We start from the raw sequence: 13941 nt of genomic DNA on the forward strand, positions 1-13941 counted from the left end.
ACTTAATCTCCTATCAAAAGAAGTAAAGTCGAGCGCAACTAAATATATTAATAAACGCCCCCTCTGGCTTTACCACCACCAATCAACGACCTAGGGACGGCCTTGACGTCATGTGTAGTGGTAGATGACAATAAACCAATACAATAAAATCCCGACTACTCGAACACTCACGAAAAACGGAAAGTTATTCGAATTAGCGGGAGTTTAAGCTGATGAGTGTGAGGTAAATTTTCCTATTTTTTATGAATTATACTTAAGCTATTCCAGTTTTCATGTTTATTTACAATTGTGAGCCGTAAAAGTGATATGAAGATAGCTCAAGTTTGAGTAAATCTTGATATATCCGTGCTTCGGGACTTCACTAAACCTCCCGAGGCTTTCGAGTGCATTCAATAAGTAACCTCACTACCATTGTATTAGAATAATTACATTGTAAAACTATGATTGCCGAAATGTTTTAGTCAGTGCTTCACACACTGTCAACGATGGTGTAAATTAAATGTTTTTAAGTTTTTGAGAATACTTTATGGCGATTTTTATTGCGTATTTCAAGCTCAAAATTTGGGATTGTTTGTAATAATACCATTACAGACGTCGTACGGTCGCATTATTTCTTACACGACCATTAACCAAGGTATTACTGTTTATTTACAATTGTGAGCTGCAAAGCAAGGAATATAGTGACAGTTTAAATATGATTACAGATAATTAATCACAAACCCCTTAACCCGGGAATAAAAGAACTTTAATTTCATTTAATTGCAACAAATAATTCATATACAACTATATAAATAAAATGTATGTTAACATATTCATTTTTATTCACAATCTTTAGCTGGGTATTTTCTAAAACGTGACGGTTCCTGAAGGCAAACTACTGTTGTATAGTCTATAGTATCGAACGTCGCTGACAAACCGATGAATTCCACGAGTAAACGAAGGTAAATCCTAAAAAAGTAATGAAAATAGCGAAATTTACTATAGTCAAACTTCTTGTTCTGAGATAGGCATTCTTTATTAGTTGTCTATCCATTCCTTGTTTTACAACTACGCGCAAAATTGATCCCTAATCCAATCTTATTAAGATTAATGGTTAGGGGTTATGGATCAATTTTACGTAATTTTACTATTGTAGAACAGGGAATTATTTCCTTTTTTGCTAATTCCCGACAAAAACTATAACAATGGCAGATGCAGCGTAAAGTTTAGCAGTTACTTTTGAATTCGAAATACCTTGACAACAAAACTGCTGTTATTGAATTTGCAAAGGAAAAAACTCAATCTAACTGCTTTTTTAACAATGAACTGTTATTGTGTTTTTTTGACTTGACTTTGGACCCGCCATTGTTTAGTCAGTGCTACTCTCGGTTAAACCATTGAAGTAAATATATAACTGGATGACACTGACACGCGTGAAGTCACGCATTTCAGCTTTCTGTCATAAATAAAGTTTCTTTGGGCTGTGCGTGGAAAGATTAGGACTAGTTAAATTGCTGGCTTCAAATTTTGGCGGGAAGTAGCTGTCCAGTTATACTCAGTTCAATGGTATGAACCAAAACAGTGCCGTATCACCTTATCCATTTTGAAAGACTTCGACAGCTCAGACTTTTGTTCAGCATAAAGACCATCACATCCTTTCAAGAATTCAGGAAGAAAACTAAGATAAAATTTGTCAAAATCCGCGGATGCCATGTTATATAAAGCTATCGCGATTTCTTCTTGTAGTAAATCGTGCGAACGACGGACCAAGACTTGAAGCAAAACATTCAAAAAATGAAATAGCATTCCATCGCTGAATATTGGCTAAAAAATTGAAAAGAACCATAAATTATATCTATTAAAAGGCGCGTATCAATCATCAAAGATCAAGCAGGATTCCCAAATTACGACATACGACGACCTCTTTCACTACTCTACCTTTTGATAAAGTTTACGTTTCAAATTTAAATCTTCTAAACTTTGCAGATTTTGCTTGAATACAGTGATATCCTCTTGAGTAAATGTCTGACCAAACGCCTTAAAGAAGAATATTGAACAATAACAAGTAGGCAAAGTAATTCTTCTGATAATAATTGCGCTTGTATGATCAATTCTTCAACCAGACGCCGGTTGCACGAAGCCTGTATGTCGAATTACGCTATTGGATAATGATTTTAAAATTTTAAGCGCATATCAAAGATGGTTGCATATTCTACGGATTAAAAGATGCTTACTATGTTTGCGCTGTCTTATGCAAATCGAGGAGACCTTTGAGAACTCAAGAGCAGATCAGTTCAAACCCGATGTGGAAGCTCGAGAGTTTTCACAAACGTCTCCGTGGTTTGCATAAACCTGTGGAAACACGAAAAAATCTTTTATAAAATAACAGTATTGCAAAACAGATAAATTTAAAACAAATGTTTTGATTTTTCCTCTAACATGTATTCATGATTGATTTGCAAATTCTTTTGAATGATTTAATTGGTTGAGCTCAGAGCGGTTTTACACTGGCTGATGCAAACACAGCTACAGACCAATGAGCGCACGCGTTTTATAGTTTTTTTATTTCATAAAGAAAAATAAAACTTTGCTATCTTCGAGTTAACGGGAAATTGCTGCCATAATCAGTTCACGGTAATACTTTAGAGATCACAAACCTCCATCATCTTTACAAATTGTCCTTGATTCTCGCAGGTTCCATCGTCTCCATGGGTTAGACGTGTTTGGACGTTAGGACGAAAGAAATACCTCCAGTTGTTGAGAAGTACTTGATGTAGCAACTCGAAAAATTCTGTTTTGATGTCGGGAGCAGGACGCTATTAACAATGAACTTGTAGGTTGGAAAAAAAGTGCAGTGTGTAAATTATTGCGTGTAATATTGTGTAAAATCTTGTGTGTAAAATTGTCCGTGATACGATGTGTTACATGGAATAGTTGTTGTGTCTATGTTGTGTGTTGTAGTAGCCTTTTTTGTAATATATTGTGTAAAATGTTGTGTGTATTATTATGTGCAATGTAGTGTGTAATATTCTGTGTAAACTTGTGTGTGATACGGCGTGCTATATAGTATTAATGTAGAGTGAGAAAAAGTGCATTGTGTAAATGTTGTGCAATATTGTGTAAAATGTTGTGTGTAAAATTGTTTGTGATATGGAATGTTTATGGTATAAATGTTGTGTGTAATGTTGCGAGTAGTAGAGTTTTGTGTAATATATTGTGTAAAATGTGATGTGTAATATTCTGTGTAAAATTGTATGTAAAATTGTGTGTGATATGGCGTGTTATATTGTATTAATGTAGGGTGGAATGTAGGGTGTAGTACGTTTTGCGTAATATATTGTGAAATAAAGTGTGTAATTTTAGTAAAACACAATAATATATGAAATCTTCTACTGACGATGACATGTACTTGTCGAAACAGTTAAAAATAAATGTTTACTTTTTACGGAGTATCAATCGTTTTGTGTTTTACTAAAATACTATTTGCAAGTGGTTAAGGTGTAAAGTTGCGCCTACAATTGGTGTGATAATATACAGGATGTATTAAAGTGTGATTATTTGACATGTTTTTAGATAAAGTTTTAACTTGACAAGTACTTGTTGTTTCGTTATGTGCCACATGTTGGGCCAGTCCTAATTACAAGATTAACATATTGAAGATTTTCGTGCATGCTTTGAGACCTTGAGACTATACATGTTTGTAAATATAGATCGTCCAGGTTGGTATAGTCCTGAGAAGGACTGTTTTTGTTGTTGTTGACTGACGTTTCGACAACCTTAGCGGTTGTCATCTTCAGAGTCAAATGTCATTTACACAGTCCTTCTCAGGACTATACCAACCTGGACGATCTACATTTACAAACATGTAACGATACTCCAGTTCAAACCATTTACCTTGAGACTATATTACACAGAATAAAACTCACAGTATTACACAATACATTATACACAACAATACAAACTACATTAATACTTATTGCATACTAAATCACAAACAATATTTCACACAAAACTACACACAATACTACACACAATATTACACGCATTACATATTTCCTAACGTGTAATTTCGTTAATCAAAATCTAATAACATGCATCGTGCTTAAAACAATTGAAAATGTTAGTCTTGCAATTAGGATCGGCAAATCATTTATCTTACACACCAATGAAAATTACCTCTGCTATTAGAGGATATATTTGATCCAAACAAAAATTGATGATATTTGGCAGGAGCGTCTTGAACGACGATCCAGTTTGTTGAGCCAAAAGTCTTAAAATGCGTAAAACTTCTCTAAAACTCTTGAGCCAGCGGACATTTCTTGTGCAATTGTCTCCTCTAACTGTTGTTGGGTGAACATACCAAGCAGTCTATGGATGATTTGTTCTGTATAAGCCACGCCTAGTTGCGGTTGCAGAGCACCGAATACAGCGAGAAAAAAGCCGATAATGTCGTCCACGACGCCTATGAATAAGTAAGTTCAAATAAATTATAAAATAATAATAAAGAAAGAAAATACATTAGTTGCAAAGTGCTGTCAAACTTCTATTGGCAAAATCTAGAGGCAAGCCATAAATGCAATGAAGCGCAATGAATAGAATTCATTTTCTACAGAAATGAATAATAATTCTCTGAAAAATTTGCATTTTACGTAAGAGTAAACGATCGAGCTGGCTTTGCCACAGCTTGTCATAAGAGAGTCTTTTCTTCAGTCGCCATGTTGGAGGAACATCGCACATAATGAAAAGAATTTATGTTAATTTCATGGTCCGTTAAGAATCAGCCTTTTGATGTACTCCCCCAACATGGTCGCTTTGACGTCATATTTTGCAAACATTCCATTCGCTTATCAAGAAGCCAGGACGAACGTATTGGTCAGCGGTAGATATGAAATGAAAACCTGGCTGATTAATGTGTTTGTGATCATAGCTATTATCGACTATTACCGGGCTCGTGGATGTAAACAGGAAAAAGCGCAAGACTTGTATGAAGGGATTCTTGAATTGATTTATAAACAATTGTTTTGGGTTTAGTTCCTTCGCCTGAAACGGCTTCCACCAAGTCTGTGAGGATACTCAGCGTCCTTCTAATGAAACTTTTGGCTGAAACGAAAAGCAATGAAGTTATTCACAACTAAAAGACCACGAATCAACTTCTTTTCATGTTCGAAAAAGCACGTTTAAGAAATAGAAGAGAAACACCATACCTTCAGGATGAAAACGTTTGCTGTCAGTATTTCTATAAGCAGCCATTTCTTGGTAGTTAATCGTCAGAGCCTTTATCAAATTGTCGTGATTGTTGCTGCGAGATGGCCAATCCTAGAGAGGTAACATTTGAACTATGAATACTGATATTTAATATTTTACAACAGTTCAACGCACATCAAACCGAAAAGGATTGTAGACTTGATAGGTCTATTGATTCAACACCGTTTACTAGGAGTTCTACGACTTTACTTCGTGTTGATTCAGTGTTGCTATTTGCATGCAAAAGTTCCTTCCGATTCATTGAAATCTAGTTGTAATGAGGCGCTTTTCTTGGGCTCTTTTCTTTCGCAAACAATTAAGCCACGGAGCAATTTACGAAATATTTGATGGGAATATGGAACAATGCAATGAAGGCAGGCTCGTGGAATTAGTTAACGTAAATGGCGATATATTTAAGCAGCTTTGCCGCTTTCTAAAACGTTCATTTTTGCAACAATTCTGTTATTTTGAGTAACAACCAATACGGAGCAATTTAAATTGTGCATAGATGGATTTTATGATTGAACAATTTCTTCGTACTTAAGATATATGCTTCCTTATTTATATCTAAATCAAGAGTGCTATCAGGAAAAAACTATTTTAGTTTATTGGAGTACTGACTCGTTAAAGACTGGAAACGAAAAACGCAAAACGTGAAAAAGGGACTTAAAAAGTTCAAAATTTTCAAAATTTCCTGATTTGTGGACAATGTCAAGGGTTTGAGCAAAAATTTTCGAAATATCTTTCCACCCAGAACCATATTCATTTTTAACTAAGATTTCCAGATTTTCAATCAAACGGAAAGCGCTTCTTAGCGTCATGTTTGCATTAGGTTATATTTTCTGTACATGGAGTTATTCAAATGATTTATTAAAACGACCGAAAAAAATACAAACCTGTTTATCGTCCGCTTGATTTGGCCAAGGTAGCACAAGAGAATTAGACAAAGCTCGAAAAATCAACGTCTCGATCTACAATCAAAAAAGAAAGTTTCTCTCAATGGAAATAAATATAAAAATTTAAAGAACTGGATCGCGAAAAACGCGTATACATCCATTTGGTGAAAAAGAGAAATTATTAAAAACTTCGCGTCAAACTTTATCTTTCCCTGAGACGAAATGGAATCGTTTTTACCTCTAAGGGTGTTCTTCTGAGTTTACCGGCAGTCACATCGTGAAAAAGTTGTTGCACCTTTTCTAAAGCGACAAAAAATGATGGGCGAACAGTAGTCGTCAAGGAAACCAGAAAATGAGACGCGGGAAGCATGACGCGTGCTGGAACCTATGAAAGACAGTCAAATACCTCAGTTTCACATTAAAGATGCGACCAAAAGACAGCTTAGCGTACCTCTTCGTTTAGTAATGGTATCGAAGCGTCCACGCAACTAGACACGATTGACATAAACTCAGTTTCGTATTGTTTAAAGGCTTGAGAATGAAGATGAAGTTGTGAGATCCAGTGACAGCACACTTGAAGACAAGCAAGTGTTTCTGCAGCACTTTGAAATGAAATCATTAAAATTCAATAATGCAGCATAAGTCGTAATGATTCGGAAAGAATCGCTTTATAACCTAGTGCTACATCGGAAACGGGGAAATCGATGATAATGATTATGACCTATTCTTGGTATGCAAGCTATGTCAACGACGCCATACTGGATTGTTTAAACAAAGGATTTTCCTTATTTACAATGCAAATAAACTCCGACATGCGATCATTCTATTGTTCTCTCACTCGCAAGGGAATGGTTGCAAACTATCTCTATTGAACTGTATACCTAACTGGATGGCTACCTTTATATAAACATGTCTAATCTTGGATGAAGCTAAATTTTACGCAACGTCACGCTTGTCTTACTGTAATGTAACGCCCTACTACCGTAAAAGAAACTTTTTTTAGGTCGTGCGTGGGAAGACTGTGACTAGTTAAAGTGTTTGCTTTAATTTTTGGCGGGAACTAGTCATCCAGTTAAATGTTATGATTGCATGGTCCAGTTACAGTATGGATAAGGCTATTTATTGGATAGCAATGTCTATTGGCACAAAAAATAAAATGAAATATTCATTCAAAAATCACCATCCAATGTACGTCACTATTCCCGCTTCATGCAATCAGTCCCAGGCCCCCCCCCCCACGCCATTTAGTAAAAAAGTCTTTTAAATACTTTGTGTCATGCAGTCATATAAATAGGAATTTGAAGTATGATAAAAGGCAAACTTAATTTTTTCTCCCTTTTGCGTTGTTGATTGTACATTTTAGCAAATATGAAATAAACTCACACTTCTCTAAAATCCGTAGCTAAAACGAGCGCAGCGTCGTTTTTCAAGCAAAATATCTTCATTTCCGTATTAAATAACGCCAAATCTCGAACTCTAAAAAAGAGCAAGATAAGTGATGAGAACGTTTTAAGCAAATGACGGAATTCAAAAATATGAAGGTCAGTCATCGACAGTTGATGCCACAGATTTCAGTCTTATTGCTGATTTGCAGTAAATCTATAAACTCGAGTATTCAAGACAAGATTATTGTACCTCTTGACAACCGACAGACCGTCTTCGAATCGCGACGCGAAGTGAGTTTCTCCAGTAAAATGTCCCGCTAGACGACCAAATATCCTTTGGACGGTTGCAAGATCACGTGACGCACAATGAATGCGCCTGCATTCACCTTCCTCTTTTACGTTCAAGTGATACCCTGGGGGGAGGGGAAGGTAAAATTATACGTTCTCAGAAAAACTCACAATCATGTATTCTAAAAAAAGCATATTAACCTTGGGGCGTTTTCACAATGTGACTCCGAAGGCCAACGAACAATTCCGAATACTCGACGAACAACGGAAACTAAAAACAAAAAGAGAAACGATATTGACGGACGAATTCGAGTGGCTGAATTTCAGAAAATCTTAAAAAATGAAATTTACCAATATAGAGAAAGCATCATTCGGTAGAAGTTCGGCAACCTTCGCCACAACTTCAAGAGTATGACGTAGAAATCGTTGCCACTCGGTTTCCGACTGAAAAAGGAAAGGAAGACATGAAAAAAGCCACTTTGCATACAAAAGCAAGAATCAACAAACAAGTTTCGTAGTTTCAGGAAACGTACATCTTCATTAAGCTCTTCGTTGTCTAGTTCTTCAAGTTCACTTTGATTGTAAGTGAACTGAATTTTCTTCAAAATTTCCGTCAGTAACAGTAATAAGATTTCGCGATATCTGTACAAGAAAATACAAAATTTGCAAAATAAAGACAGGAAACTTCCATAATGAAAAAAGACCGAAGTAGAAACGTAAAAAGTGAAAGAAATCCCCAACGAGGCGAGTAATGAAGTAACACTGAACTAAATATGTAACTTGAAGGTTTGTCTGGGAGTAAGGTCACTCATTTTAGCTTACTGTCATAAATCAACTTTCTTCGGCCGCGCGAAGAAAGATTGGGACTAATTAAACTGCTGGCTTCAAATTTTGGCGGGAAGTAGCCATCCAGTTATACTCAGTTCAACGTGGAGCAACAACTTAAAGACTGTTATATTAAATTGCTGGCTTCAAATTTTAGCGGAAAGTAGCCATCCAGTTATACTCAGTTCAACATGGAGCAACGATTTAAAGACTGTTTCTGTCTACCTTGTGACGGCTGGATTTGTTTCCGTCGAAGTTGACTCTTTTGTATCTAAGTTTCTTGAACTTAAGTAATCAAGAAAGATCATCCAAATATCAAGACAAGAGAAAAAGACCTCATTATCGGACTGTGAAAAAAGAGAAAGACGTAAAAGGTTATTTTAACATCGGTCGTGAAAACATAAGCGTGTAAAACATAGAATGTGTAATTAAAGAACACACAACAAAAATGTGTAAATAAAAACGTGTAAATTAAAAACATGTAAATAACGAAGGTGTGATAAAGAATTTTGAACCATTTTCATCCTGTGAATAGGCATATAATCATTAAATAAAGTATCACCTTAAACAGCTTTTACTCTTTTAAATGGACATTTTTACACGCGATATGTAAATTACATAGGCGAAACATATCGGTAAACGCAAATGATTTTACCTGTTTCGTTGTGTATCCTAAAATCATTGACATAAAATCAATAACTGGAAAATTATGGTTCGCTTCAACTCTTCGTAGGTGAACGCTGACGAAGAGCCGTAAAAATTCCGTAAACTTTTCTACGTAGCTAAAAATACGAAGGAAAAAATATTAATTTGCAACAAGAAAAATTAAGTTCATCTTTTGATCCATACCTTAAAATACATGAAAAACTATTCAATGTTATTTCAAAAGTTAATTCGTCTTTCGGATTAGTAAAATATAGATCAGCTAGTAAATAAAGACGATTCTTACTGGATATAAAGCATATAGTTTGAACCGGGGAGTATGTTTTTATGTTTATAGATGTAGATCGTTCAGGTTAGTAGAGTCCTGAGAAGGACTGGTGTTAGTGTTGACTGTTGTTTTGACATCCTTAGTGGTAGTCATTTTATAGTCAAATGACAACTAAATGTCAGGTTCTTTAAATTTGTGTTAGTCAACGCCAATACCAACATCCTTTTTCTGCCCTGCATGGACGATTTAAGGTATGAATAAAATTTCTAAAGATAAATGAGGGACAATTCCTACTAAATATTTGAAAAACCATAACTTTCTCTATCCTTAACAAATATATTTGGAAAAAAAAACAAACAAGAAAACATCCTTATTGGATGGACGATCAATTAAAAAAAACAGTTCACAACTACTGCATGAACGATCATAAAAAGTTTGAAGATCTCAAAGGTTAGAATTTCATGATAACAAACCTCATATCTAACTCCATTAACTTATTCCCTGCAGATTGATGTAAGCTGTCCTTTGTAATGCGTTGTAGAAGATGAAACGTTTGTTGAAAGAGTCTTAATAAAAACTCCTCGAATTCCACAGGTACGCAGTTCTTAGACAGTATTTCGTTCACACAATCCATCGCTAAAACACCTAAAAAATGCTAAACGAGTTCAACCCTTGAAACTCAGATCGATATTTGGCAATGCTGACCTAAATGCCGACCTGGAAACGATATTTGCACACTTCAAAACCTTTATATAACATTTATCCGCGACAGTTTGAAAACAAACCCGCTTGAAAGACGCTATTCTTTCGACGACAGTTTGAAAACAACGCTATGTTTTCGACGACAGTTTGAAAAGAAACCCGCTTGTAAGACACTATGTTTTCGACGATAGTTTGAAAACAAACCAGCTTGTAAGACGCTATGAAAAAGCCGAAAGTATCTCCGCCGACCTATCTGAAAAAGCCTGGATAAAAATATTCTTGCGTTTTTCTAAACACGATCATGCATCCAGGCAGATTTTCATCAGACGATTTTGAGACAATCGTTACATGCGCAGTACAAACTGAAACATTGTCAAACTCATAACGTAAAGTACAAATAGTTTTGACTCCTAGCCGAGCGCTAGATTAGTCTTCATTTGTATTACGCATGCCAATATTTTATACAATCGTCATGAAAACCGTCCAATGAAGATAGAAACAGATCCACCACCTTAACTAGCAACTTCACATCTCCCGCCGCCACAAGCCTTACCTAAGCGTGTGCTCGACCCAGCAGTGGTCACGCTAGAATTTGAAGCCAGCACATCACAACCGAACTCGGCAAAACAAAAAACGGTTGCGAGAAGCGGTGGGGTTATGTGAGCAGAGAGAGGTATCCAACTGAAAAGATGCGCTAGACATGCAAGGGCCAGGGAACTAAGTTCTTCAGACTCCGGATCAAGGGGGGGAAGGGGATTGTTGAGACCAGTTTCACTAACATGATTGAGCAAGCGATTAATCAGCGGTGACTGTCGGCTATTGTTCCCATGTGGAGGGGATAAAGAGAACAGATCAAAGTTTCCTTTGCATAAAGGTGATATATTCTGTGCCTGAGATGACTCGCCATGAGTTGGCGAAGGAGGTGGTGTAGCAGTGCTAACGACACGTCTGTGTTTTTCCAAAATATTCTCTAGAAATGTGCCAAGCATCCCCAGGAGAGTCGGTACTTGGTGTAGTAACAGTTTATGTAGTTCTTCCTTTCGTTGTACGCTCAAATCTTCCGATGGCGAGACGAGCTCCTCCGAAGTGATTCGTAACATTATCAAGCCGAGACTTGTCGTGGAGGGTTGATGAAGGACCTTTGAAAATGTAAAGCAATAAATTAATTTTACGCCGTGGATATTCCTCAAACATCGCAACTTAATGTTCAAACGCTATTTATCCGACATAACTATTTCTGTCTTAAAAACTTAAATAAACTTAAAAACCTAAACCTAACCCTAACCCTAACCAAGATTATTGTTACATTTTTATGTTTTGGTTGAAAAACAAAATGAAAGATTAAGTCGATTTTGAGGACGACAAAATTATTGAATAATTCAACAAAATCCGACCTGCGGGGGGTGGGTTTCGAACTCGTATAACTAGTCTTCTTTCACTCTGCTCTTACCACTAGACGACACAAACCTAGCGTAACGTAAGTTTATAAAATACGCAACATATATACGCGAAAATTAAAAACTAGATGTCGGACGAACATACACGGCGTTAATTTTATACTGCACTTGTCTGCTTTCGAAGTTTCAAGGATCATTTAGCAATTTGTGTTTATGCGGTTGCATATTTGAGCATTATGTTTCAATGTCAATTGTAAACTTGTTTAATTGCTTTCAACGTTTCAAAAACAAAAATTCCATTCAATTTACGAACATTCAAATGGTCCTAAGAAGGACTGTTTCTGTTGTTGTTGACTGACGTTTCGACAACCTTAGCGGTAGTCATCTTCAGAGTCAAAAAAAACATACAAATGATTACTAGCAGAGGCTTTTGAAAGCAAATTAACACAAAAAATTCACAAACGAACCTCTAGTATATTTGAGAAGAAATCTGGGTAAAAATGAGGCCAATCCTGCCGTCCAACATCAACAATGACCTTAATAATTTTATTCTTCATAAAAATTGGCAAATTTTGATGGTTGTTCATTAAATACATCGACAATAGATGGCGAACTTCAAGCTTGTCCGTTTGAGCAACTCCTGGCCATCTCTTGTTAACCAGATGCTGTAAAAATTATTTTCTTTTTCAACAAATTATTGATGTTGTAATCAACTTAATGAGGACAAACAAACATCACTTACTTCAAAGACTGATAATGAATACATCAAGACATAATGGTTTTTTGTGTTGTTCAAGAAGTAATTGCAAAATCGCCATGATTCATTTTGTTGCATGAAACTGTTTAGTGCATGTTCTATACACAAAAATGTTGTTAGATTTGAGTGTTCATTTCCTGACACTTGAGTGTCTTCATCAGGAGTGATCTGATGTTGAAACTTCAGTTCTTATATACTTCAGTGTAGTGTCTTCATCTGGAAAGATCTGATGTTGAAACTTTGGTTCTTATATACTCCTGTCTAGTATCTTCATATGAAGTGATCTGATGTTGAAACTTTAGTTCTTATATACTCCAGTCTAGTGTCTTCATCAGGAGTGATCTGATGTTAAAACTTTAGTCTTTATATAGTCTAGTGTCTTCATATGAAGTGATCTGATGTTGAAACTTTAGTTCTTATATACTCCAGTCTAGTGTCTTCATCAGGAGTGATCTGATGTTAAAACTTTAGTCTTTATATACTCCAGTCTAGTGTCTTCATATGAAGTGATCTGATGTTGAAACTTTAGTTCTTATATACTCCAGTCTAGTGTCTTCATCAGGAGCGATCTGACATTGAAACTTCAGTTCTTGTCCACATCATTAGAAGTGATTTGACATTAAAATTTGAATATTCCAATACTCTTGTGAATTGGTATTAAAATGTATATAAATATCATTACGAGCAAGTTTTAAGTTTTGAAAACTAATGTTAGCCAATCACCTATTTCCCTTTTGCGATCATTGTTTGTCGTAGCAAAAAATTCATTCATCAAACCTTCAAGACCCTCAAGAGACGACTTGTAGTCTGATGCCTGAAATTAGCACATGGTTTATATGGTTAAAAGAAACAAAATATCCAACACTCATTAAAATTATAATTAATAACTTAATTAGAGTAATTACGATACTTGCATAAATTAAACATCCAACTTGACAAACGTGACATGCTGACTTTCAACTTCACATTTATTTTTTTAACCCACGCTGATAAATTATTGACGAATTCCAGCATATCTATCAACACTGCAAAACTTAGCTCCGATTATACATCTACTTATATGTCGTAAAATAAATACCGATATCCAATTTAATATATGTACAAATATAAAGAATAAAAAGTTAAAGGAACGCCTTTAAAGTTGATCACTGATGTTTATATTGAAATACACAAGCACAGCATCTATGTATAGAATTATGCCCTTAAAAAGACACTTACCATTTAACAATTTAAAATCCTATTTACAGTGGAAAGGTGGCGATTCGAGGCCAACAGCAACAGTCGGCGATTTTTAAAATCGCTTAGTCATCACACATTTGTATCAGGAACGCCTTTTATCGTTAGTTGATGCTTTCAAGTAGTACTTCATAAGGAGTTCTTGAATTCAGAAAATCTCGAGATTCTCACCAAAACATTATTGAAATATTTCATCAATGAAACAACATATAAACAATTTTCAAACACATTTGACGCAAATTTCCACTAGAGATTGAAGTGTTTGGCTGACGAGTGCCGGCGATCCGGTACACAGTATGCT

The 13941-nt window shown here is 35.6% G+C and overlaps 1 protein-coding gene across 1 annotated transcript; it reads right to left on the reverse strand.

The window, feature by feature from the left end:
• Positions 1–708: 708 nt before the first annotated feature.
• LOC124448429 (exportin-6-like) lies at positions 709–13940 on the reverse strand. Its single transcript, XM_046999444.1, is given in 24 exon segments — positions 709–948; positions 1573–1803; positions 1918–2016; positions 2637–2795; positions 4156–4262; positions 4265–4441; positions 4924–5079; positions 5184–5295; positions 6120–6194; positions 6358–6504; positions 6571–6721; positions 7503–7595; positions 7755–7917; positions 7994–8063; positions 8144–8236; positions 8326–8434; positions 8843–8964; positions 9273–9399; positions 10022–10193; positions 10804–11389; positions 12115–12312; positions 12390–12502; positions 13128–13218; positions 13623–13940. Coding segments are annotated over 24 exon segments (3456 nt in total). The 5' UTR covers positions 13626–13940; the 3' UTR covers positions 709–846.
• Position 13941: the final 1 nt, after the last annotated feature.

Source organism: Xenia sp. Carnegie-2017, unplaced genomic scaffold, assembly GCF_021976095.1.
Source record: "Xenia sp. Carnegie-2017 unplaced genomic scaffold, XeniaSp_v1 HiC_scaffold_23, whole genome shotgun sequence".
Taxonomy (NCBI): Eukaryota; Metazoa; Cnidaria; class Anthozoa; order Malacalcyonacea; family Xeniidae; genus Xenia; species Xenia sp. Carnegie-2017.